The sequence below is a fragment of the Plasmodium inui genome (assembly GCF_000524495.1).
Source record: "Plasmodium inui San Antonio 1 unplaced genomic scaffold supercont1.18, whole genome shotgun sequence".
In the NCBI taxonomy this organism is placed as follows: domain Eukaryota; phylum Apicomplexa; class Aconoidasida; order Haemosporida; family Plasmodiidae; genus Plasmodium; species Plasmodium inui.
In genome coordinates, this window is record NW_008481852.1 from 421,795 (window position 1) to 448,917 (window position 27,123).

The window sequence follows — 27,123 nt, forward strand, 5'->3', positions numbered from 1 at the left end:
ACTGTGACATTGGTTTCTCTGTAATATGTCCTTTTTTAAAAAAAAAAAAAAAAAGTTAACAGGTTCTAAGTAGATGTCTACGCGTGGAGACACATGGGTGTAGTTCATTTTTTCCCAGCTTGGCCATTCTTCTTTTAAAGCACACATCACACGTTCAGTTTGTCACCAATAGGTGTGCTTAACTGACTCGGAAGAGGATTCGTAAGGGGTATGGGCATATGTCTGTATGCACATATTCGTATGCGCATGAGCACATGTATGGCCCACATATGATGAGGGGCTCTCCTCAGTGGGTGATGCACACAAAGAGCAGAGATAGACACTCGAAATTTCCCAAAGAGAGTGTTATAACAAAAATGTAGAAGAGGGAATCGTCCATTTGGTACTCCCTTTGACACCCCGCCCCGCGTTCTTCCTGTTTAGTAGAAAGAGCTACTTTGCTGAGTGGTCTTTCTTGGGGCATACTTCCTGTTTCGCTCCTCCTTAGTGTTAATTGTGTCTAATGAATTGTCCTCCCCGAACGGAGAGGTGCGAATCATGTGAGGAGAGTTAAACGTGTTTATTTATTTATATATTTATTTATTTTTTATTATTTTTTTTTTTTTGTAAACTTTGCCCCAGTTGTTAATATAAGAAGTCATATATGTGTCTGCCTCCCCTGAGCGCATTGCCTACATGCCTGAGTGAATGTCTCTTGGGGAAGGCTCGTACAGGAGCGGTAACACGCGTTGTTACCGTGTGACCGTTTTACCGCTTACGCTATCATATGCATAACGTCTTATGTACCCCTGCGGCGGCAGAACCATGGATAGCAACACGTGTAACTATCACAGGGGCGCTAACCAAGGAATCGCACCGGGCTATGTCAGTAACGAAAATGTGCTCAGCGTGGGCAACTACGGTAGCATCCGGGGAGAGTACAATGCGAACCCCACCTCGAGTTTTTATCTTCCAACATCATCAGGCTTCAGCTCGATCAGCACTGTGAGCAGTACCGGCCAAGTGAACCCTACAAGTAACTACACCCCTTGTGAGCATCTCCTAAATTCATATGCATGTCTAGAGCCTTCGGTTAGCAAAGGGGGGGCAACCTCCCACACGAACACGTTCAGCAATATCGTGGCTCCCTACATTGGAAACGCAGATAAAGGGAACAATTTAAACGACTCAGGTGGGGTTTGGGGGGATTATTCGTCTAAAGGGTTGACTCAGAGTTATGACAGGAGTAGGGGTGGGTCGTGTGTGCAGTGTGCTTGTTGGGGACGGAATGCAGACCATGAGCGAGGCACTCTGGATGCGGGCCTTTTAAACAGGGCATCGGGGCCGTTCCTGGGCTACGGCGTTTACTCGGCGAGTGGAGGTAAGTTGCGAAGTAGTAGTGAATGGGGAAAGAACATAGGTGCGACTAGCATTGTTCGTGCCACCCCACCCGAGTGAAGCAAAAAAAATAGAAAAAATAGAAAAAAAATAGAAAAAAAATAGAAAAAAAAAAGAAAAAAAAAAAAGAAGGCTGAGACTGACATGGCCGGGAAGGTGTATCGTGGCAGCTTTACTGTACAATTTTGTCCTCACCTTTTTTTTTTTTTTTTTTTGCATTTTTCTATCCTCCTATTTTTCCATTCTCTTTTTTCTTTTTTCCGTACTGAGCAGGCACCCATCCCAGCGCGAGCGCGAAGCGTGCCTTGATTAATATCAGCTCAGTAAGCCATGCTCCAGAAAACGCTAACGTAAGTCTCAACACAAGGGAGAATTTGACTTTTAATGCCGGCAGAACTTATGGGAATGCCATCGCACAGGGGGTGAGCGGCTACTCGGGGAGCATCGTGGCGGAGCGCGCGGGGGGAAGCAGCCAGGTTACCAGCGCGGTGAGCCTACCTAGTAACGCGGTCAGCCTTCCTAGCAACCCATTATCAACGCACGTCCTCGATGCAAACGCCAACGCCTTCCAGCCCCTAACCGAACGTGTGAGATCAAATGGCGAAACCCCCACTCACCCGTCGAATGCACCTCACAACGCGTACGATTATATAGCCCTAAATCAACTGTGCCGCAGACAGTGCACAGCCCCATTCAATTATCCATCCCTAAATGGGTGTCTCTTAAGGGGGATGAACTCTAGCACTGCCAACAGCATAACAGAGTTAACTATGAAGACGACTGGCAGTGCGAAGAATAACACAAGTGGGTCATTCCCCTCGGATGGAAATCCATTTCACTCTTCGGCCATTTCCCTGTCAGGGGGGGAGAACATCAACTCAGCTGCTGCTGTGAACCCTAATCGGATAGGCATGGCCGTGCCTACCATAAGTATAGTCTCGCCACATCCAAGTGAGACATCACAGACTGGGACTGCTTGTCTTACTGCACCCGGTATGTGCATCGATGCGCCTATCCCATGTGTCTCCTCGCCCAACGTACAAATGAATAGCGTGACCCCGGGGAGGCCAGGATTAAACTTAAACATTTTGGGAAACTACCCAGAGGTATCACTCCCACTTCGCGATGTCGAAATGAAGAACATTATTTACCGCAACGGGGGGAACCGGAGGAGCTTCACGAACGAGGTGAATCCGTACACCTCTCTAAGAGTGAACAACGAAGTGATGCGGACTACTTTAGGAGCCGCCATTGGTATGGGGAAGACCGGGCGGAACAGCCACTCCTACCTCAGGGGGAATACCAACGAGTCGGTAAGGAGCAACGCGGGAAGGAGAAGTCACAGGGGGAGGAGCAACCACACGGGAAGGAGTACTCACACGAGAAGGAGCACTCACACGGTGTACCCTGTAAGTGAGACCAGAACGGGAGGTATTTCCAGAGGGAACGAATACAGAGAGGAATATGGAGGGCCCCCCTCGGACAGGGACTTTTTGTATGCACGAAACCGGAAGTCTTACACTCAGATGAGCGAAGCGATGGAGCCAGGAGGCTACAAAGAAGAGAACATGACTGGTCGGACCAATCGACCCATGGATAGGTACACACACTTGAGGGAAGGGAAAATACTAAATAAGAGGAGCTACGATTTGTTTGCTCACAGCGCTAATGAGCCGCGTGAAAAGAAAGGCTTCAGCAGTTTTCACCATGCGCCAAATGTGAAACGCATAAGCACGCACCGGAGCTCCAGAGGGAGGAACACACTTGGGAGGGACGCTTCATCCGCAGGGGAGAGCGACAGTGGGGATGCCAGTGACAGCGGAAGTGACGCATTCGGTGACGGTCAAATAAGGAGGAGTTACAAAGAGGGTAGGCCACGCGGCAGAAGAGGAGGCAGAAAAAGGGAGAGGAAAAGAGAAAACAACTCCAGTGACACTGCCTCGTCTGGTTGTTCATTCAGCGACGATGAAGGAGTGTCTTCCGAGTCTTCCTCCTCGTCTTCCTTCTTTATCAACCCCGTGAGTGATAAAGTGAAAAGTAAAAAAAAAAAAAAAAAAAAAAAATTCAAATAAGCCTGCAAGAAAGAGTACCAAGGGAAGACTGGCCGTCCCCGAGCCGGGTAGGAGGAAGAGGCCAACAGTCATCGAATTTTTGAATGCCAAGTGGAACAGAGGTTCGTACAACGAGGAGGATCGAGGTGGAAGTGAAATTAGAAGTGAGAGTATAAGTGAAGGTAGAAGTGGCAGTAGAAGTGAAGGTGGAAGTGAGAGTAGAAGTCCAACTGGGGACCACGGCGAAAGTTGCAGCCTGAACAGCTCAGTCAATTTTGCGAAAAAGCGAAAGAAAGATTCCCCCGGTGGGAATAGAAATAAACGAAGGAACAGTAATTTCGAGGAGGCATGGAAAGGAGTGGGCGCTTCCCAGCCAAGCGACATGTTGTCTTCGAACGGGGATGAGAAGACGCGCGGGAGTGAGTGTATTGAGGGAGACTCTGACCGCGGGGATTCCCCATCATATTCGGAGGAGAGGATGCAAGAGGGGATGGATGCGAGTGGATTGGTCGACACGGGTGAAGTGGTCAATGTGGACAATGCTAGTAGTGGAAGTGGTAGTAGCAGTAGTAGCGGTCGAAGCGGTAGTGGTGCCTCACGGGAGTTGCATAGGAAGACGACAACGAATCGCATGAGGAAGGGAAAAAATGGACGGGGAGCCATTTCAGAAAAGACGAAACGGGCAGGTGGAGTCAAAGGGAACATAAAGGGTGTGTCGAAAAGCCGAGAAGACAAGCGGAGCGAGGTGGATAGCGAAGGGGTGGAAGAACATATCGAAAATGAGGACAACAATGAGGAAGGCATCGATAAGGAGCATGAGAAGAATGATGCATCCGTTAAGGATCTCCCCAAGGAGGGCGCGGGGAAGAGTCTCACGAGCGACGACCATTCGGGCAACGACCCCAGCACTGACAGCGACGAGTTGGATGGAAGCATGAGCTCGAGTGATCACAGTGAGAAGGATGGTTTTCACTCCGCAGATGGGGCCTCAGGCGAGGAGAATTTCGAGGTGGGTGAGGAGGAAGTGGAGGACAGCAGTAGCGAACGGGATGGTGCTCATGGCAGTGGAAACCGTAGCGATGGCGAAGTGGGGGAAGCACAGCCCGGGGAGGATGTGCAGAAGGGGGATGGTGCCTCACCGCAAAGGGACACTCAGATAAAGAAAAAAAAAAGTAAAATGCACAAATCAAACGTGGTGAAGGGAGAACCGAACGTGTCGTATGAGAATGAACAGAAGGACGGCATGGCGGTAGCAGAGAAGGACGAGACAGGGCAGAACTCCTCATCTGCAGGATGCACAAGCGAAGCGGAAGAAAGCGACACAGAAAGGAGCGAGAGCGAAACAACTTCAAACTACGAATCCGCAGAGGAAAGCTCGGAGTACCTCCTAGACTGCTCATCGGACGAGATCACCAGAACGGAAGACTCCTCCCAGGGAAGCGGTAACAGTGAGGTTCATGTCGGGGGGGACTCCAGCCCAGTTAGGGGCGCGAAGGATAGTGTAGGCAGGGGAATAGACATCGGAATGGGAAGCATAGTAGGCAGCGCAGTAGGCAGCGGAATGGGCAATGACGTAAGAGGTAGTGCACCCGGTGGCGCAACCCTGGAGGAAGAACCCGACACGTGTGCATCATCTCTCCTTCGCGTTTGTAGTGGCGGGGTGAAGATGGAGAAGCGCGAGAAGAGCCAGAAGACCACCGAGGGAGGGGAAGTAAAAGTCATTAAAGGAAGCAACACCGGAAAGGAAGGCCTCCAGTACACAGAAGTACATCTCCCCAGCGGAGTAAAGTGCTTCCAAACGGAATGGCAACCACAAAGAAGCTGTTCCGGAGGACTCCCCCGAAACAACAAAGCCTGCATCATCAGGCATGACAGAAAAGAGGTCTATACTAATATGAAGAGCCTAAATTACATCAACACGAACCAAATTCTGAGGAAAATAAAAAAAAATGTAATAAAAGAGAAGAATATAAATATATGCGAATGGATCATCTTATTGTCTTACGTATTTTATAAAAAATCTCGTTACCTAGATTTCAACAAAATATATCTCTACAATGTAATGAAGAGGTTGTCTCCATTTCTTCTTAAGCTAAACAGAAAGTGTAACGACATGGAGATAAGAAGTCTCTTCTTTTATTTGAGCAAAGTATTCATCCTTGACGATTACTTCATTTTCAGAGTTAACATTTTTACCTTCAATTGGTTCCTCCTTTATGTCTATAAAATGAAATTGAAAAATGTGCACTTTATTGAGGACTTAAATTTGCTAATAAATCTTTTTTGTGGGTTTTTAACCAACAGAAGGTTTCTGAATTATTCTCTTTTGTTTCTCATCAATGTCGTTTTGCAGAATGTGAGGGGTCGGTGTCTGTACCTGGGGGGTAACTACAACTACGTGTGTTCTTTGTACGTGTCTTTCTTCTCTAAAGTTGTCTGCTTGGCTGCGCGGCACAGGGGCGCACTGAGAGGGCAGCCTAAGAAGGAGACGCATAAGAGGGACATTACTAAGTGGGACACTCCTAAGTCGGAGGTTCCAGAACGTGAGAAGTGCAAACTGGAGTCACGCACAGATGGGATGGCCGACCAGAGAGACCCAACCATTGTGCACACCCTGAGCGGAGGAATCGTCAAAAATGATGAACACGCCGGGGCGAGAAAACGGGACTTGAAGAAAGAAGCAGGATCTCCAACCGCGGGGAAGCCAACCGCGGAGAAGGCCGCCCCTTCCAAACGACAAGATCTCATCCTCCTGTACGTCCTCTACGTTTCAAGAAACAACTTCGCCATTTACGTCAGCCTACTAAAGCATATTCTGGACGACATCCTAAAATTTAAGCTGACGTACAGTTTCCACAGGGTAAAAATGAAGACCAGGGCTTTTTACAGGAAGATTATTCGCTGCTTGAAAAATGTTAAAAAAGTTATGAACAGGTCAGGCAAGAGGAGGAGAAGAAGAAGCAGAAGGAAGCGAGGGGAAGACAATCGCGAGGAGAAGTCGGATAATCGCCCTGGAAAGTCGGCCATCCGCGTCGGCAAGTGGGACGATCACGCGAACGTGAATTACTCTTTTGTGTACCTCCTCATCGGGGTGTTCTTAGAATACACATCCTTTTCGTTCACTCCATCCGTAGTGAGCTTCTTCAAGAATGAGAAGCTGGAAATTCTGCATAGAGAGCTCTTTTCCCACCTCAAACAATACACAGACGTCACCTTCAGGTATATGAAATTTTATGCCCTGGACATGATGAGGGTTTATCCTAACATTTGGCTACGAAATGTTTTTACGACTGTTAATTTGAAGAAAATGGATGGATTGGATGATGCGAATGGCGAGGTTGGAGGGGCGGATGGTGAGGATGGTCAAGTGGAACCTGCGCATGGCTGCTTATCCCTCCTGAGGGGGGGAGAGTCAAATGGGTGGAGGCGCCGACGCACTGTTAAGAGGAATTCAGTGAATACGGACGTGACAGAGAAGGGCGGCCTGTCTACCACCACCATAACGGCTATGACAACCACGGTGATTACTCTCCACGGGGGGTGTGACTCTGGCAGGGAGGAGGGAGGCCCAGACAAAAAAGGCACAGCGGAACTAACTCAAAAGGATGATTCCAATCGAAGAAGTGGTGTGATGGAGGCGTACCGAATGGACACACCCAGGGAGGAATTGCAAAATGGATCCGTGTGTGATCAGAAGGACCCCTCCCACAAAGGAAATGATGAGTCGATACCTTTGGATAGCTGCTCCAAGGGGAAGAAAGGAATGGAACATTGCGAGGTGGACTCTTTCAAAGGCGAAGCGGAACAACAGGGAGAAGGTGCCGATGGGGAGTCACCAGGGGCAGCAGTATCTCCGGGGGAAGCAGTCTCTGCAGAGCCACCAGATACACCACTGCGAAAAACAGCCAAAATGGAAATCTCTGCCAGAGTGAAAATCTCTTCCAAGAGTGAACCCCCAAATGCATTACAAAAGAATCCTAAAGGGAATCACTACACAGATGAACGTTTCGTGGATGCCACTCTCTTCATGTTGTGTCGATGTTTGAAGCTGTTCAGAGGGAGTGTCACACTTAGCACTCTATTCGATGTTTTGTTTCTCTCCTTCCTGCATAGAATTGATGGCGACAGGCTAAAGCGTTTTCTGGTGGAAGTGTATACCACAGATAAGGATCTCAGCGGGTTGGTAACAAAAATAATCTTTCGGAGTGTCCTGCGAGAGGAATGTTTCCGAAACGTCTGTTTTGTGAATTATTTTTTGGCAAGGAGGGAGCCGCTGCATCTTCCCCATCTCGATTTGGGTGGCTTGCAGGTCGGCTTGCAGGTGGGATTGGCTGACGTGTGCGCATTTTACCTCAGGGGGTTCAGGAGGTGTGGCAGAGGAAGCAGGAGGAAAAGTAAGCAGATCGGTCGACGCAGCGGAAGTAGTGTGCGGCGCCACCCCCGAGGGGACGGACCTACCGAAGAGACTAACTACCTAAACGCACAGCTGCATTTGAAGCCCTGCCCCTGCATGTTCCTCATGTATGTACTTTTCTTCTCCAGTATATTTCAAAATTTCAAAATGTACTTTATGCATTTTACAAAATTTTCCTATTCGCTTCAGAGGAGAGTAATGACAAAGAAGGGGGGTACCAAGAGGGGGGTTGTACCGGAAAAAGAGTCGCCTTGTCTCGAGTGGGGATCTCCACAGGAGGAGAAGCAACATGGTTACCGCTGTCATTACTGCGAGAGGGGTTCCTTTTCGGACGGCGCGCTAGAGGCGGGGAAGAAGACCCCCAAGTCGAGTTCCCTCAACAAAGAGAAGGAATCGATATCGAAGGGGGAGGAAGTCAGATGGAGCAGAAACGTCGAGGAGGTGATGGAGAAGTATCACCTGATAAGTCTTGAGGATGGGATAAATATGCTCCCCTTTAAGGGGAGTATGAAGAAATGCTCATCGCCCATCTGCGTGAGAGCGAAGCAGAAGGAAAGTGCAGTGATGCGGACGATGTTAGAGAACGTAAAAATACGAGAGGATAATTCAATGGGAAATAGTGACCCCCTGTTTAGTGAAAGAACAGCCCATCACATTCTGAGCGTCCTGTATGAGCAGAGGAGGATGCGCGATGTTCAGCTGGGAAGCGTCTTCGCCAGAATCGATGGCGGCATATTCAATGGGCAGAATTTTCATGACCGCATATTCGATGGACACCTATTTGATCGCCGCGTGGGGGGAGGAAGAACAAAAGGGAAACTACCACACGAGAGGAACCCTCGATGTGAAACAAAGGATCGAATCCGAGAACGGTACAGAAAGATCCTAAGTGGCGTCCTGAAATGGAACAAAAAAAACATTGCCTATAATAAGAGGAAGGAGGAGGGAAAGCAAAAGGCAACCCTTAAGAGGAGAAGAAACAAATACACAAACATAATCTTCGATGTGTACCCCTTGATTTTTCTATCCCTGGTGAAGCTACTTAAGGCCACTATAAGCATTAACGATGATGTGAAAGATAAATGCTTCGATGTGAAGAATGAGGAGTTTCCAGTCCAGCTGCACATCTCTGTGGAGTTAAATAAAAATGAGGAGGCACTAAAAATTCATCAGAAGGGGATGAAATGTTTTGAGAGATCCAAATGGCAGTACTCCTTTGTCAGGAGATGTCCCTGTAGTGGGATTCCACTTCGTCATTCCGCATTTGGTGATGCCTCATCTTTTGAGGCACCATCCCATCCTCGCCCTGTAACAGCAGCCGATCCCAAGTCTTCGAAGCTTCCACTGGGAAGAACGAACAGTAGCCTAAACTTAGCAATAAAACTGCTTTACAGAGAAATCAGAACCGACTTTTACATCTGGAGTGAGTACTATGACGAGAAGGTGCACCTATACCGGACGCTTCTTATCCTGCTGTTGTTGAAGTATCTGTCCAGTGGTCTCAATTTATCTTCCTTTCGAAGAAGGTTCGTTCTTTTCTTTACTCAGAGACTCTTTCGCCTGCTATGTTTCCGAGTGATGTGTCTGTTTTTGTCCGACGTGCATCTGAGCAGGCTGACTAGCGAGATACTCGTCGTGGATGAAGACTTCCTCGTGAAGAGCTACCAGGCGAAGCGGCAGAAGGAGAGGCGCAGTGTGCAGAGGCACCGCTTGCAGAGGGACCCCCCGGGCGGCGCGCAACTCTCGCCACGCCGGAGTCGGTTCCTCCAGAAAAAGTCCTACAACAGGTATAAGAGGTACTCGGAGAACTTTCTCTTCAACGTGCAGTTTTTGCGCGGAATAGAGGTAGGAAGGGAGGACGTGGACGCCTCGGAGGTAACCACCGCCAACGTAACCACCGCCAACGTAACCACCGCCAACGTAACCACCGCCAACGTAACCACCGCCAACGTAACCACCGCCAACGTAACCACCGCCAACGTAACCACCGCCAACGTAACCACCGCCAACGTAACCACCGCCAACGTAACCACCGCCAACGTAACCACTGCCAACGTAGCCGCTGCTAAACGCACCGTGTACAAGCCGTTCGTCCCATTCGGAAGCCTCGTGATGACCAAGAGGGAGATCTTAAAGCTGAAGTTGCAGCGGAGGGAGGAAATAAAAAAGGAAAACCTCTACATAGATAAGTCCATTTTGAAGGGGAAGTCAAGAAGTAAAAGCAAAGGAGGACCAGAGATGGAAAACCAAATGCCAAGTGAGGAGAAACACTCCGTCCAGCTGTCCATCGTCTCCATAATCCTCCTGATGAACTGCCTCAGAAAGAATAGTAACTACTCCAGCAGTATCAATTTTTATTTAAGCCTCTTGGTGGACAAATTTTTGGAGAAAAAAAAATACATACATCTGGATGAGCAGTATCTTGTGCATAGCTACGTGGTGAATCTACAGAACCCGTTGCAGATGAATTGCAAGAGGGATCTCTTCTCCATGAGTGAAAAAAACAGCTGGGTCAGAAGGAAGTTTGAACTGATTAACAGTGGCTACAGGTTCTGTATCTCTTCCCGTAGATTTCCCATTTTGGAGCTCCTTTTTTACGAGTCGCTAAAGGTGTATTTGACTTTTCTCCACAAAAATACATTAGGAGCGCTGGTCTGTAAAATGTCTAAATTTAATAGCATGTATGCCGGGATGAATAGGAATCTCCATTTCGGGATGAAGATCAATCAGCTCCTCTGTTGCAAACTCAACACGTTACTCATCGAGGAGCACTTGAATATGCGTCTGACTAAATCTATTTCGAGTGTCACTTATATCCTGTCTGCCTGCAAATTTCTCTTCATCTCCATGCTGGATGAGACTGAGAATTGTGACTTGGCGGTGCCCCTGTCGGGGAGGCGCGCTCGCCATGGGGAGAACCCACGGGGGGGAGAAGCGGGCCAAATACACCAGACGGGGCAAATGCCCCGAGTGTGTCTTTCCTCCCGGGGGGACGACTCCATCCTAGGCAGACACAGGCTGATCGATGGGGAGCAAGCCGAACGGGCAGGAGTCGAAGGGGGCGATGCGTATGACATGCGAGTAGATCAAAGTGAACCCAGTGGTGGTGGTTCTCACGGGAAAGGGCCAAACGTAGCAAAATTGCGCATTGTGGCGAACGGGACGAGTGACCCCCCGCGGAGGTACAATCCGAACGAGAACACCTCCGGGCGACTGGTAGTTGGCAACTGCAGAAGGGATTATCTAAATAGCGCTGTGGGAACATTGCAGAGTGGTGAAGTGGCCATCTCTCCTAGGGACACCAGTGGGGGGTGGACCCAGCGGGAGGGGCAAATCACTCCCCAGTGGTGCAATTCTTACCGGGCCTACCATGTAACAATCGAGCAGTGTACCAGGTATCGAATTGAGCATTACCATAGGGAGGAAGGAAGAAGCGTCCCTATGAAGAAAAAGGCAGCCATCTATATGAAGCCAGACGACGTGAACAAGCTAATCACTTCCTTCGAGCAAATGAACAGAACTATTCTGGACTGCACCGATTTCATTTATGAGTTATACTTTGCCAGTGAGAGGGATGATCCTACACAGGAGGAGAAAGAGAAACGAAACAGACACATATACACATGGTTTGAGAGCTGCTTAAATGTGCTCACCTTCGAAAAGTGGGTCGTCCATCAGCTTTACAACAAATTTGATAATGTTACCTGCATCTATACGTTGAAGAGGAAAAAGACATTGACTAGCCACGTGGTTAGAATCAATTCGCACATTCTGCGCGATATTGCCAAGGTGCAGAATTATTTTGAGGACCGCTTCGATCATGTGAAGAAAGCTTGTCATGCGGATCGGGCAGCCAAGAATGAAGAGAATGAACCGATATGCATAGAAGATTGTGCATCTAGGTTAGATGCAATGAGGGAACAAAACTGTGCAGATGTGGCCGCACAACTTGGTGACAACACAGAGGAGCTAGCCAAACCGGAGGAGCTCATTGAGGACTATGATGAGTTAAACTCTTTTATCGACTTTGGGGAGGACTTATCCTCCGGTATGCTGCTACAAGGAAGGGATGCGCGGGCCCTCGAAGGCGAAGTCCGCGAGGATGTTCAGCGATTGGATCAGTACAAAGTGGACGAAGGTTGGCTAACCTACATCCGATCGTTGATTTGAAGCGGGCAGGGGTAGGTCTCTGTCCCGCTGGTAAGAAGGGGCCAAGAATGGGGGGCAATGCAAATCCGCTTCAACATGTGCAGAGCTGCGCGGGGCGCCTCAGCAGTGTGTGTGTTAACAGCTTCCTCTGGGGATTTCTTTCCTCGTACCTCGTTCCCGTTTTGCCTTTTTCCCATTTTGCTTCCTCCCCATCTTGCCCCTTTCCCATTTTGCTTTGTTCTTCCCACTTGTGTTCTCTTCTGTTTTTTTTTTTTTTCCGCCGGGAAGCTCCCCCCCAGTTAAGCCAGATGGGGTACTCTCCGCATGTGTCATCCCCTCAGTGGGTGCAACTTTTTTTAAGTGAAGGCAACTCTTCTGTGAAGGTTTTTTTCTCCTATGCTTGGAACTACCCAAGGGGTAACACTATTAATGCACCGAAGAAGGAGATATGTATGAATTATATTGACTGGAACTACGTGGCGGTACATTCGCCCCTTTGTTGTTGTTCTTCTTCTGCTTCTTCTTCCTCGCTTTCGAGAAAAAGCGACTGGCTTGGACTCCTTCCCTACAGATGGTTCACTACGACTTCTGGTGCCCTGCAGGGCAGCTCACAAACTGAATCGATTCCCACCCGAGAGGAGCAACCTGTTTAATCATGATATTATATTGTATTTTTTTTTCTTATTTTTAGCATTTCTAGGGGGCTATAAATTATATATGCACGGAAGGGGTAAAAAAGAGGTGTAGGAAAGAAAAAAAAGAAAAAAAAAATGAAGCCTCCCCTAGGCGAACATATGTTTTGATGCATAGGCACCCTAAACTACTGACCAATCTGGGGGAGCAAAGCAGCCCCCCCAACCCCATTTTTCCCGCAAGTTGACCTCGAAAGGAAAAAAAAAAGAACAATCCCTTCTGTGCTGACCAGCTGTATGAAATGAAATTACACACCTTGGTCATGTTCCTCCTACTGATCGGTTCCCCTTTCTTGCCCCAGCACCGATGCTATAGAAGTAGCCAGCCGTTCCAGCTGCTAAACACCCTCAACAGATCTGTGGTGAAAAGAAAATCGGACTTCAGACCGAATCTATGTGCCACTGCACCCAGTGAACATTTACAAAATTTGAAGTACGTCCGGGAAGTAACCAATGCAAGCATACAGACATGTAACAACGCACTGAAGGAATGTAACGGTGATGTGGAGAAAGCAATTGAGTTGGTTCGGCGGAGTGCGAAAAATACTTCATTTGTCTCCACCAGTGTGAAGGTTAAAACGGAGGGGCTGGTTGGTTGCCAAATGGGGAGGGATAAAGTCGTGATGTTGGAAGTTTTAACTGACTCGGATTTTGTGGCCCGGAATGAGAAGTTCATTCGGTTTGTAAGGACTCTGCTGAGTACTGCCCTGGCGGGAGGGTCGCAGTCCGCGCTAGAGGCAGCGCATACAGGAGAGGGTAATAACGGTGCGCACAATAAAACGGACAACGCGACTTATAATGAGACACAAAGCGAAACCCCCAATGCTTTGCTTACTCCCGTGAGCGCATCCTCACCGGGGGCCACATCTCTGCTGAGCCTTCCCTATGACGATCACAGCGGGGATTTAGGAGCCACCACGGTCGGCGAGCAAATAAACTACTTGAGGAACATATTTCGAGAGGACATACGCATCGGACGGTTCACCAAATACAAGCGGAAGAATGAGAACCAGTTTCTACATTACTACATTCACAATCAGGTGGAGGAAAACATCGGGACGTCGGGGGTCCTTCTCGTTTTAACAGTCGAGCAGCTGACGGAGAAATTAGGAAGTAAAGGGGAATCTATTGCCCAAGTTGCAAATGATATGGCTCTGCATATTCTGTCCGCCAAGCCTGTCATTGTGTCCATCTCCGATTTGCCTGAACAGATTGTCCAGCGCGAGACTGCCATCATTCGGGAGTCCCTGCAGGGGGTGAACAAGCCCGAAAACATAATCAACAACATGGTGAACGGGAAGATGCGAAAGTTCTACAGCTCCGTGGTGTTCCTCGAGCAGGTGAGGCGGTGAAACAACGAAGTGAGGGGCGGCGAAGCAGAGGAGACAACATGCTGATCACCCTTTGTCGTGCCTACCCAATTGTGCGAATCGGGCGCTTGGCTGGATGCTCACCACTCTGTTGCTTCTCCCCGCAGTTTACGCTTTTCCCCTCTTTAATGAGACTCCATTCGTTTCATCGATTTATCCACTTCACTTCACTCGGCTTCTCATTTCTTTTCCCCTCTCAGGAGTACATGCTGGACGATACCAAGCGGAAGGTCTCCCAAGTCCTTCGTGATTTCTGCAAGAAGCACGACATTAACATAAGCGTTAGCCATTTTGAGACTTTCATCGTTGGGGAGAAGAACATCATGCGGGAGTGACACATGGGGAGGGAGAAAGATGCCGTGCGGCCTCATACGATGTGTGCTTCCTAACTGGTCATTTTTGTTTTGTTTTCTTTTTTTTTTTTTTTTGCGGTGTTTATTTTCCCGTTGGAAGGAAAAAAGAAGGGGCAATGATTATATTGTTCATTTTTTGTTGGGACAGCGGGGGGGATGGAAACTTCCCTGGGAATGCATGCAGAGTGAGCGACGCGAAGGAAGGCATGACTGATGAAGCAACGCGCAGAATGGCATAAGTGACGTTATGAAGCCAAAAAAAGAAAAAAAAAAAAAATTGCCGTAAAATGGGAAAGATGAATTAATGCCAAACTAGGAAATGACTGATGGAGGACCACCTCGGAGTGGAAAAAAATTAGCGGACCCTTTTCTCCAGGAGGGGTCAAACGGCTAATCATGCGCATCACATCAGAATTTCTTGATTTGCTCATAAGCCTGCGTACGCTCGGTGGAGGGTAATACCAACGTGATAACTTTTCCCAGTTGCTTGGCCAGTTATCCACTCTGTCGCATTTGTCAGAAGGGTGAGTAAAACAAATCAAGGAGGATCATTCGAAGTAAACACAAAAGAGTTGGAACCAAAGGACGCGGTGAAGAAGAAAAGGCAAAACAGAAGGGGGAGAAGCTGCTAAGAGGGGTGAACGTACAGGGTTGAAGTAGAATTGTCGCCAGTCGCTTTAACAGGGGTAGCCTCCCCCCCCAAAAAGAAAACGCACCAATTTGTGTAACTTTAACACCTTCTTCCCCCTGAGCTGCTTCACGCAGGATGAGCAAGGAGCACATTCTGTTTGATAGCTTCCCCCTGACGTTCCTGAGTGACGAGGTAGACCACAGCAACTTCGAAGATGAGCAGGAGAAGACCTACCGTGAGAAAATTGCAAAAATGACGGAGGAATTGAAATCTCTAAGAATGGAAATCACAGAGAAGCACTCCATAAGGAGCATGTTGGAAGAAAAAGTAGCCATGTTGCAAAATGAGGAACAGATTAAGCAGAACAACCTCAAGTATGTCCTGAACTTTTGCGACAAACAGATGTATGAGCGTGAGCTGGCAAACTTTCACAATCACCTAGAACAGCTGAGGAAGCAGATCCAAAATAGCAACTGCAAAATAAAGTTGCTCATCGAGAAAGAATTCAAAGTGAGGAAGCAGCTGCAGCTGCGGTATATGAAGCTCTATGACCTGCTAAACGAGCGCGTTCGCTACATCCTCAGCGATTACGTAAAACACCGCAAGTGCGCCTGTGCAATATTTGCCTACCGTCAAGAGGGGAGGGACCTGGCACGAGGGGGCGGCGCGGAGCAGTGAACGGGGGTAGCGGTGATGAAGGCGCTGCGAAGAAGGAGCGGTGAGGAAAGACGCGTCGAAGAAGCAGGGAGGAAGGACGCCCCAATGGCCTACACCCCCCGGGGTGGGGGAGTACCCCATGGATGTTAACAAGAGTACGCAAAAGATGTCCATCTGAATGATATGCCTACGTAGATAGTCCTATGTAAATATGCCTATGTAGATATTCCCATGTTTATGTGACCCTATGTTAGCATGTCTCTTTGTTTTCCTTTTTGGTTTTCCCCACGCATCGTCCCCATTTTTTTTTACGATTGCGAGTGGGGGAGGCGCCTACATACGAATTCCCGAATGGGGGTACGTTTGTTCGCTTGTATGTATGACAAACCCGCGTGCGGGCCAGTGTCCACTTTTTTTTCTTTATTTTTTTTCCTTTATATTTATTTTATTTTTTTTTTTTTGCCCTCATTTTTGTGGGACCTCAACATTTTACGCACGCTTTTTTCCCAACAGGGAACATAATGGCGTCATTTGAGTTTACAAAAAAATTCACAAAAAAAAATGAGTAAAGTGGGGCATTCGTTCGGGGTAAGGAGATCAAGGATGTGGGGCCACGTCAGCCCGGTCGCCCCTTCCACAGCGGCCTACCCCGTCACTTCACCCGCGGGAAGACGAACTGCAGGGCCCGGCGCATCTCCCGTAGCAGGTAAAATGCGTACCTGTACTCATACAGGAGAAGGCGGAAATTAGCGGAAAAGAGGAACTTCAAAAAGGGGATCTGGTTTGGACCTCTTCTGGGTAGCGTCTTTGATTGGCGGTTGGCCAAGTGGCCAAACGGGGTTCCCCTTTTCTTCCAATCTCTCATTTTCGTAGCTTTAAAAAAGCGTAATATGTCATGGTATATTTTTCTCAAGGTGTGTAAATTATCATTACAGTTGAGTTTTTCATGTGGAATTGATCCGCCGCTTTGTTTGGTTTCCTCAAATGGGGGAAGCAAATGGTGAGGACATGTAGCATACTGCAAATGTTCTCGGTTAGCAGATGACGATTGGACTTGTCTGAATCTCCGGCTTGTACTTCCCTTGTGGCCTCCCCCCCCGCGTAGCACCCGAGATATTTGCAAAGCGTATTCATGTATGGTGTAAATTATGCACTTGAAAAAGATGCCATAATAGCTTAGCAGAACGGGGGGGCACGTCGCTTCTCCTGTTTGTTCTGTCTTCTCCTCTCTGGGGTGGGAAGAGAAGTCATCCTCGCTGTGATGGCCAACCGTGGGCAACCCATTTGCAGACCATCCTTTCCGCATCGTTTTAATGTCCTCTTTTGTCGAAGCGCGGCTGTGATACCACGTGTTACGAATGTGTAAGCACCGTTTGAGCAGTCGGCTAACCCGCTTCGTCAGATTGTTTTTGTTTTTCTCGATATATTTTACTCTGAAGCGGGTGTACTCATGGAAGAGGTATTTTAATTCTTTCGCGAGATAACGGTCTACAGAGCGCAGCAGCCGTGATGTTTCTTCCTGTCTGTGTGTTTTCCTTTCTGCTTGTTGGTTTTCCACAGGGGGTTCTCCTTTCCATTCATCGCTTCTCCGAAGTGGTGAATCATTCTTCCCTCCATTTCGCCCCTTCAGCTGGAGCGGTAGGACCACATTGCAGACCACCTCGAGGAAAAAGAAGTTACAGTTGCATCGGCAGTACAGCACATTCCTCAGCGCATTGGAATAAAAATGAATGTAAATTCTTTCGCAATATAGTCTGTCCAACAGGTGGATCATCTGTCTGGAAAGAAGTTTATATTTCTTCATTTTGCTTTTCAATTTTGTGTATAATATTTGCGGCGTAAGGTTTCTGACCTGTTCATAATTTTTTTCTACATTTTCTTTTTTTTTCTTTTCTTTTTCGCCCCTTTCAAAGAGGATAAACTCAAGGTATGTACTTTTGTGGTGGGAAAATTGCCTTCCCGCGGGGGGGTATCCCATGTACGCTTGGTCCTTGTGGGTGATCTTCTCCATGGGGTTCAGCATTGCCTGTATGGGTCCCTCTCCCCCGTCTTGTTGACCATCGCTGCGATGGTTGTTACTTGTGTGCCCACGCTTGGGGGGGTGGTAGCCATAGCACTTGTAGCCACATCGGTGACTTCTATTGGTGTGACTGCCATAGGGGTGACTGTCATAGGGATTAGTGGCAGCCACCCCCCCTTTCCCCATCTCCCATCGCGCGTCACTGCACAGTTCATGCCCTCTGACTAAGTCGAAACTATACGTGAAGAGGTTCGTCCTTACGACAACGAAGTAGCTGCGACTTAATCGCTCCATCAGGGACAGATACACATCTTGGAGATGGACCAGAAGGAATGAATTGTGCATGCCGTAGTAGTAGGCATTTTTCCTCACAAGTGTGTAAAAGAGTTCCTCCATCGCTTTACTAATTGAGGTGCTCTCAGAACGACTGCTCCTCTTCCTCACCCAGAGAAAACCAATAAGCTGATTAAATGTGCAGATATGCGACGTGGCCACGTAGTTGTACGACTTGAGCTCCAAGATGTTTTCAAAAAATCGGAAGTCCTCCTTCACGTATTTTAAAATTACCCCATTTGAAGATGCATGCGCGTTTTTTTTGCCTTTTCTTTGTGTCCAACTTGGGGACCGTTTGGATGGTAGACCGTCGGTAGGCACCCCCTTACGGTTGAGTGAAAGGCCCATTCGACGTAAACGTTGCCTACCCTTTTTTTGCTTCCCTCTTTTCACAACTGGGTGTTCCCTCTTAAGGCACATCTCCACGTACAGGTAGAGGAGGGCATTCTTCATGTTCCAGACATGCTGGCACTTGGCGTCCTGCTTAGCTAACTCGTTCACGAAGTGGTTCACTCGCTCGTGTAAGTGGAAGCTCCTCCTCCCCCTCAGCAGACCCATCAGACGGTAGTAATGGTTGTAGCAGTTGGGGTTGCATAGCAGGGATATGCATAGGCAGGTTAAGGTAAAGAGTGTCTCTTCACTAGGGGGACGGTTGCATAGGTCTACGTGGCTCTGTCCATCTTGGTTAGGCTCTTCTTGCCCCGGTGACGCTTTCTCCTTACTCCCCTCCATTAAGCTGCCCCAATTGGCACGTTTCCTCCTTCCCCTAGCAGATCCCCAACCGCATGCCCTCCTGTGGTTCATTCTGCTCAGCAGTTTCCAGAGGGGTATCTTCTTTAACCGCTCGTGTTTTTCCTTATCCGAAAGGTTTTTTATCTCCCCCGCAAGTTCGCCTGACCTGTTCATGCAGTTGGGATAGTTACCACTGCTCTCGCCATTTTGCCAACTTTTCCAATTTTCACACACCTCGCTGAGGTAGCGAAGCGACTTCTTACATAGAATTAGGATTCTCTTTTTGTCCTCTTCTGCGTTCAACTGCGCATTGGCATCATCTTTGATGAGATGCACGTGGCACAAACCACTGCGCAGAAATTTGTGTGCAGCTAGGAGTGTTAACTTGTCACATCTCCTTCTCCTGAGTTGCTCATAAAAAGATTTGCAGTTGTCGGGGATTTTTTTTTTTTTTTTTTTTTTTCTGTCTGGCTTCGTGGCGAACTGGGAATAACGTCCCCCTACGTGGCGTCTGCTTCCCTTCCATGGGTCTCTCTTTGTGAAGAGGAAAAAAAAGAGAAACATGAAGAGCAGTTTGTCCTTCTTTTTGATAACTCCATTTTCGCAATGAAAAAGTGATATGACGTAAGAGGCCAGTTGGCCAAAATAATTCTTGTTCCTTTCCCTCCCATTGGCATATAAGAGAAGGAGAATTTTTAAAAGGAAGGCATTCCATCGGCTGCATTTTTCACTTGTGCGTGCGCTATTCCTGCTCAAGTGAGGTTTCTCCTCCGGGGGTGGATCTTCCTCTAAATTGGCGGACGAATTTTGTTGCTCCTCTCGAAGTATAACTTTCCGGAGAAAGTTTGTCAGCTCCTCATCACCATCCACCCGACCCAAATGAATAACCTTGGAGTGAAACAGATTGCTCACACTTAACTCATGACATGAGCAGATTTCTATGTCATAATTTGTCCTCGCTTCAGCAAAGAACAGGCTACTAAGCCGTCTCACCACGTAGTATGCCAAGGCTCCCTCTAAAATGCTGACCGATGTTATCCTTTTCTTCCTCGCTAACAAGAAGGATACAAGTTTTACCATACCTGTGTCTTGGTTTTAAATAAATGGGGAGGCGAGAGAGGGGAAAACCCACCAACTCGGTTGGGCAGAGTAAAAACGGGAGAAAAAAGAAAAAAGGAAGGGAAAAAATTCACTACTTATTGTGCTGCCTCATCATTACATTTGCATCCTTCATAGAGGTGAGGCGGGAGGGGGAGTAATAATGCCACATTACAGAGTCCCACTTTGGAAAAAACTTGACGCGCGTTGCTCATCGGATTTTAGTCGAAAAGGGGAGTGCCTATCTGAGTAGTCACTCCTTTGGAAGGAGCGGGAGTAGGCCGCTGCGGAAGGAGTTGCAAAAGTGGCCTGTCCCTGTCAGGAAAATTGATGAATGTACAGAAGCGCGGCACATGTGACATACGCAACAGGGGCGATGTGAACGGGGCGAAGAGGGTAGCCAAGTCGAACGTCACGTTGGGAATGTTGAGCGAGTGTGGTGGGTCTCCCTCCTGTGAACAGGTAATCTATGTATAATAAAATGTTCTTCTACTTCTCTCTATTCATCATGCCGGAGAAGCAGGATTCGCAGAATGACAACATTTTACTCGTCCCCTCCCCTTTTGCGGTGCGCAAGAGTGTGGTTCCCGCAAGGGAGAGTTTTTGCCATATGGTGGACGCAAGGGTTCGTTTAGGGGCAGAATGGCCGACTGGTGAGTTAATCTACTTTTTGGCGCTGGGACTGTCATGAAGTGCCACCGGGTCCAACGGCCCAATGGTGCAATGTCACTCTGGTGATTCTGTCAATTTTGTTGATTCTGCCGACTTTGCTCAGTTTTCCGCGGTCTGGGCCCACGTAGGGAGCTGTACCCCCCCCTTGGACTCCCACACGCCGCCTCGATAGATCAACACAAGGAAGTCGAGCGGGGTCCACTTTATCTTCGTGCAACTTCGATAGCTGTCATGAGTGTTGATTATACAACATCGGATAAAAGGATGTGGAGGAATGGCACTCTGGATTGGTTCACCAAAATGTGTTTCGAATAGGGAGTTCATCCTGGTGAGTCACATTATTGCTCGCTGTCGGCGTAGAAGCATCGAAATGGTGCCGTGGTAGAAAAAAAAAAAGATAAAATAAAAAAAGCTGCCTCACAAAGTGCCTTCCCATGATTTGCACCATGACTCAACTGAGTAATGTGTGATGACAAAAACGGAGCAGCATAGTGCACAAGATTGCTCAATAGACGTAGTAAATTGCCTGGCCCGAAATGGACACATCGCTTCGCACGCTTTGTGGTGCCATTTGTTTGCCTTCCATTTTGGGTTGCGGCGCTAAAATGGAGGCCCACTTGAGGGGCCCAAATTGGAAGTTTCCTTTGGAAGAAAGGAAAAGCGAAATGGAGAAAATGAAGTGGAAGAAAAGAGAGAAAAAAAACACGTGCATAGGTATTTTGCAAAGATGCCTACCAGCTGCCACCAAGAATGTAACCAAACTGCGACGAAGAAGTGCATCTTACATAAAAGTGGCGCCCGGTTGTAGACCACTAAAGGGATGTAGTTCTTTTTTTTTTTTTTTTTTTTCTCTCACCATTCTGTGTCGATTTTTCCCTGAAATGTGAATGACGAAGGGTTCATCTGAGTGACTGTAGATCTTCTTATATAGACAACACTTCAAGTGAAGAAAATAAACACGCAGTGAAATTTTCCGAATGGTGAAACGACTAGTGTTTCACCTTTTAATCTCTACATAGTTAATAATTACCATCCTTAAATAGAAGAACGGACGGCGGGATTTTCATCACTAGGAGAAATACCCCTAGGGGAAGAACCCTCCCCAACATGAAGCCCTCTCTCCCCTGGATGATCCTCTCCTCCTGGCTATACTTCACAAATGGTTAAGATAGAATCTGTGCTCGTCGAATGTTGCACGTTTGTATGCATGCGCAGAGGCATGATAATGCTGCTAACCATGAGGGATGCGCCCCCCCCCCCATACCAGTTGTGTGCCTTGAGGAGGCTTCCTGAAGGAGCCGAAAGGAGCCCCTCCGCGTGGGGGAAGCAGAATTGCTCTAATTTTTGACGTTGAATTGGGGCCCCTCTTGGACGATGAATCTGAGGCCCATTCTGATGGTGAATTTTTTTCTCTTTAATTTCTTTTTTTTTTTTTTCACCACAAAAATGACGTGAATTACTTTGTGTAATGTGGAAAGGTGCATACGTGCCTAGTGGGGGGGAACAAAAAAAAAAAAAAAGAAAACAACGCAGTGGAGTGTAATGTACTGCTATGTGCTGCACCATGGGGAGGGAACCTTTCGACTGGAGGAATATTCCCTGTAGTTGCACATTGGTGTTTTCGTCTTCCCAGTGTTATCATATATACCCACACGACCGTGAACAAATAACTTGCTTGGCCTTCCTGAAGGCACGGAAGTTGCTGATAGCCCCTCGGAAAAGGAGTCCAAGTTGCTTAGCACATCGAGTAATCCCATAACGGACTGAGGAGGATGCCGAGGCAGCCTCTTGACACGAGGACGAGCGCGAGTTGTCACACCTTTGTCCATTTACGTGCCTATTTATCCTCCGCCACCTCGTTTTATTCCCCTTTCCTTTCTTCGAAACGGACCTACTCTTAGCACAGAAGGAACAAGGCAACAGTAGCATGAACAACTGGAGTTCAAGTGAATCACTTATCAGCTCCCATGTATATTTTGGAGAAGACGACAATTATTACGGCATCAAAATTTACGACTCCGATTTTGACGAAGAAGATAGTGAAAGTGAAGATGACTCAACGATAGAATGCAATTCAAGCTCCTCCTCGACAGGAATCCCCCAAGATAGTCCCTACAGCTTGGGATCCATGTCAGAAGCTACTCTCTTCTCATTCGAGGAGGGACAATTTTCTGGAATAGATGAACGGAGCAGTTATGAAAACATATCAAGTCAAGGACCACACGACGATGATTCGGACACTGTTGTGTTAAGCGAGAGTATAGACAATATCAGTCCACTCCTTACTCCCTCCTCGTCGCCCCCCAAAGATGATTCACCTGTATTGCTGAGGCGGAAAGATAGCACTAAAGGGACCCAATCGAAAAGGGACGCTGTTAAAAAATTGTCTATGCAATTCTTAAGAGGCGTCTCTCCTTTTAGACAGTCATGCTTGGGGACGAGTAACCATCATGGCAATCATCAGAAAGGTTGTGACGAATCAAATGCAAATGCTGATGTATGGCAGGGGCCTTCTCATGATGACGATTCCCAAACAGAAGAGTCAAAAATGGAGGACTGGGAGAAGTATAAAGCAGGGGGAATATTTGATATGACCGAAGAAGATTTAAGAAAGTCAATAATGCTTCTTCGGAAAGGGAAGAGTTTAGAGAGCCTGCTTCAAGTGGGGCTAAGTTCCTCCTATGAAAATGTAGAATCAGACGGAGTAGAATCAGACGGAGTAGAGGCAGACGGAGTAGAGGCAGACGGAGTAGAAGCAGACCGAGTGGAAGCATACGGAGTAGAGGAAGTGGAGGAAGAAAACGACGACGCGGTAAAAAGAATATACCTATCATGTCTTGAATATTTAACACGTGAGGCACAAACGGGTGTAGTTCGGGAGAGAAAATTTTCTGAGCAGGCGACCGATGACGTGCATATCTACGGTGGAGATCGTGCCAATGAGGACAAATCTGAACTCAATAGGTTAAGTACACTTTCTTCTATGTATGAAGGGAAGAAGGAGGAAACAAGACAAAGGAGGTTACATCGCGGCCGCTTTGCTCACGAATTGGATAATGATCGTGAATCGGATCCCGATATTCCCAGGGAAGAGGACTACACATATATGCAAAACGTGACAATGGAAGCAAATAACCCATTAGATAATGTCAGTGTAGGTTCACTGCCCATTGAATTCATCGAAGAGTGAAACTCGCAAATGAAGCGAAGCCTGTGCCAGATTGCACATGTGAAGAAGAGGGTATCAAATTGGGGGGCGCAAAAAAAAAAATTAAATTAAACTAAGTTAAACTAAAATAAATTAAACTGAACTAAACTAAAAGGAGACCAAATTAAAGGAGTGGACAAAGGGGGACGATGACCCCAATCGAAGCCACCACGCCGAAAGTGCCATTCGTGAAGAGCCTCCCTCCCCCCCTAATATAGTGCTCCAAAATATTCACCAAGTTTTCCTCCCCAAGAGAAATAACACATCCAGCCAAAGCGTATAAATTTTTATGAACGCGTTGTGACGGAATAGCCATCTCTCCATAAAAAGAGAACTTCCCTTTTTTAACATTTGACGTTTCCATAATGATGAAGAGTTTGATAGAGAATCCGAAAAAATTTCACCCCGGCGGTTGCTTAATTGCCGCAGTACACCCAAGTGTTGTAAAAGACGCTTCAGCTTTTTGTTCTTCTATTTTCTAAAGCAGACTTAGGGGAAATTTCATTTGGGGAAGTGGTAGCTAGCTACATAAACTAGCTATTTTTTCTTTTTTTTTTGCATTTGCCTGACTGTTCATAATTTTTCTTTAATTTCCAGGTGATTATTTAACCACGCTATGAAGCTATGCGATTACTGCTTCGTACACATGTACCCTCCCAGGCGTGTATTTTATTTTCCTCATTTTTTAGCCCTTAACCCACGCAAGTATTGTCCGCAGAGCCGCTCGTAAGTGCTTCGATTCGCCCGTTTTATGTGTGATAAATTTTGACTGAAATAACGCATGTGACGCTTAATATTTTTGCCATCTCCGCTCGACGGACGTGTACAGAATGAGGTTGCAGTGCACCCGGGAAAAGTGACTGGATGGATGTGGTACTTTTCCCTTTTTCACACTTTCGAAACTGCTATTGGGACTTGTCCACAACTTTTCATCATGATGAAGGGCGCTGTTGTATGGTTAGCGCGGGTTCCTTATTGCCCTTCTTTTCACATCAATTTTGTTTTGGCTTCTCTTAATGAGACTTAAGCTGTTGACCGTTGCGCTGTGTCTCAATCTGCGCGCCTGTAAATCTGCGAAGATGTACAAGCCAGCGGACTGCGTGGATGTCTAAAATAATACAAACTGCTTCACGGAATGGTTATTCTCTCATTTTTCCGAGGCATGTGGACACATGACGTGGATAGTTCCCCCCTTGGGTGTGACTGCTTTTGCTGAACAGAGCAACTCGAGTGTACACCCCTTCTCCCCCGCTGCAACTTTTTTGATGTTCCTTATTTATAGCCCATTAAGCGCATAAAATTTTGTAGCAACGTCGGCAAGGTGGAAAGAAAGTGTGAACAGATAGAGCGAAAAAAAAAGTATGAACAGGTAATGAAAAAAAAAGAAACCTTCTTTATGTGCTTAGTTAGTCATGCACATTTTGGTACTTTTTTTTTTCTTTTTCTTCAATTCCCCTTGGTTGACTCTTTTGTAAAAATGACATCATCCTTATTATGTAATCAATAAATGGGGGAGCTGGGCAGACTGCAGAAAACGTTGTGGACAGGGTGACGTGTCATCCTCCTTGTAGCTACTTACAAAAAGTGGACAAGGTAAAAAAAAAAAAGGGGTGAATTTACCTTACCAGTTAACCTCAGTTCAATTGTCCGCTATGCCACATGAAATCTCTTCTGTGGCTTCCATTTTTACACTTGTGTGGTGAAGCTAAACCGTCACATATTTGGCACATACATGGGCATAATGTGTGCAATCGGATGATGCGTAGGATGGGGATAGCATGTACACCTTATGTAGACCACACTTACGCTATACGTGTGTGCATATGATGGGGAGCCAAGCAAGTACTCCCTCTTATGAAAAAAGATAAAGAAGAACAAGTCTATTTTACCGTTAGGATTGTTTATTTTTGGCTATTTTTTTTTTTTTTTTTTCAAAAAAGGGAGGTCAAAATGTTAACGCGTAGTAAGGAAAACAACTGAACAAATCTGAAATGGAGTAGAAAAAAAAAATGAGGTAAATTGCGATATGTTAAGATATGGACAGGTAATAAAACATGTGCACATGTTAGCCCCTTTTATTTTAAAGATTAAATACCACCATGTTGCAGTGGCTTTTTTTTTTTTTTCTTGTTCCTTTCTTTTTGGGGTTCTCTTCAATGAAAACACATACAGGTTTTGTACGAAGGTTAATGTGTTCACCTTGTAACCTTCCCGCCATTTACAGAATTAAAAAAATGAAGCCTGTTCTGACGTGAACTAAGCATGCCCGCACGGGCGTTGGTGCGCCCTTCTGTGCACACGATAGGACATATCTGTACATGCTCATGTAGTGTCGTACGTAGGGCTCACTGTAGCAGCCTAGCAGAACGAACATTAATCAACATCCCACGGAATGGGAAGGACATCCATGCATCCCTTGGCGATGCATGCAGAAATAGGAAAAGATTTCCATCCCTCAGGAGGTCTACATTTTCCGCATGCATTTTTTTATTATTATTTCCCCCCCAACTTTCGTTGTAGTGACAGCATTTAAGGGTAGTAACCCCCCTCCAAGTGTCATTTCTATGTGAGGAATTGCCAATCCATCTGCATGATTTTGGAAGATAAAGAAATTCTGAGCAATTGCCTCCTTTTTTCATAACCACGAAATTGCTCACACACAAAAGGGCTGCAAGAAAATATAAAAAGATGTTTAAAAAAATGTTTTAAAAAATGTTTAAACATTTTTGCTTTTTTTTGTTTTTTTTAAAACATTTATATTTTACAATATATTTTTCACATAATTTCTCATATTAAGTCTTCATAACATACTTATCGTAAAAACAACAGAACCTTTTTTTTGCGTGTTACATCAGTTGGAACAACTTCTGTTCTTCTCGAATAAACCTGCATAAGGCAAATTCACGGACATCCCAAAATATACATATATACACGCATATATATTTTTAAGCGGCTTAAGTGAAGCAAGCAAAACAACCAAAGGCGTACAAGTGTAAAAAATCTTGCTGCACATACTTATATACAAGAACAAGATGAAGAACTTCATTCTCTTGGCCGTTTCGTCCATCCTGTTGGTGGACTTATTCCCCACACACTGCGGGCATAATGTAGATCTCTCCAGGGCCATAAATTTAAATGGAGTAAGCTTCAATAATGTAGACGCCAGTTCACTTGGCGCCGCACAGGTAAGACAAAGTGCTAGCCGAGGCAGAGGACTTGGTGAAAACCCAAAAGACCAGGAAGGAGATGCTAAGGAAAAAAAGAAGGGAAAAAAAGGAGAACCAAAGAATCCAGATGAAAAGAACCTGAAGCAACCAGCAGGGGACGCAGCACCACCAGCAGGGGACGCAGCACCACCAGCAGGGG

At 46.8% G+C, this 27,123-nt stretch overlaps 6 protein-coding genes across 6 annotated transcripts in view; 5 read left to right on the forward strand and 1 right to left on the reverse strand.

Moving 5' to 3' along the window:
- Positions 1-804: 804 nt before the first annotated feature.
- On the forward strand, positions 805-12,012 carry C922_03963 (hypothetical protein; the record flags this gene model as incomplete). The annotated part of the gene is made up of 3 exons (XM_008819550.1): positions 805-1,360; positions 1,651-3,361; positions 3,501-12,012. 3 exons carry the CDS (start codon positions 805-807, stop codon positions 12,010-12,012), a joined length of 10,779 nt encoding a protein of 3,592 aa, XP_008817772.1.
- A 913-nt stretch (positions 12,013-12,925) lies between these two features.
- Positions 12,926-14,388, forward strand: C922_03964 (elongation factor Ts, mitochondrial; the record flags this gene model as incomplete). The annotated part of the gene is made up of 2 exons (XM_008819551.1): positions 12,926-14,023; positions 14,254-14,388. The coding sequence occupies 2 exons, from the start codon at positions 12,926-12,928 to the stop codon at positions 14,386-14,388; spliced, it is 1,233 nt and encodes a 410-aa protein (XP_008817773.1).
- Positions 14,389-15,172: 784 nt separating this feature from the next.
- On the forward strand, positions 15,173-15,715 carry C922_03965 (hypothetical protein; the record flags this gene model as incomplete). Its single annotated transcript, XM_008819552.1, has 1 exon — positions 15,173-15,715. The coding sequence occupies one exon, from the start codon at positions 15,173-15,175 to the stop codon at positions 15,713-15,715; it is 543 nt and encodes a 180-aa protein (XP_008817774.1).
- A 631-nt stretch (positions 15,716-16,346) lies between these two features.
- Positions 16,347-19,859, reverse strand: C922_03966 (hypothetical protein; the record flags this gene model as incomplete). The annotated part of the gene is made up of 1 exon (XM_008819553.1): positions 16,347-19,859. The coding sequence occupies one exon, from the start codon at positions 19,857-19,859 to the stop codon at positions 16,347-16,349; it is 3,513 nt and encodes a 1,170-aa protein (XP_008817775.1).
- A 2,617-nt stretch (positions 19,860-22,476) lies between these two features.
- C922_03967 (hypothetical protein) lies at positions 22,477-23,739 on the forward strand (the record flags this gene model as incomplete). Its single annotated transcript, XM_008819554.1, has 1 exon — positions 22,477-23,739. The coding sequence occupies one exon, from the start codon at positions 22,477-22,479 to the stop codon at positions 23,737-23,739; it is 1,263 nt and encodes a 420-aa protein (XP_008817776.1).
- Positions 23,740-26,789: 3,050 nt separating this feature from the next.
- The window catches only part of C922_03968 (hypothetical protein), a gene marked incomplete at both ends in the record, with an annotated part of 1,093 nt that continues 759 nt past the window's right edge, over positions 26,790-27,123 (forward strand). Inside the window, one exon of the mRNA XM_008819555.1 lies at positions 26,790-26,942. Within this exon, the coding sequence (XP_008817777.1) occupies positions 26,790-26,942 (153 nt within the window). The remainder of the gene's footprint in view (positions 26,943-27,123) is intronic.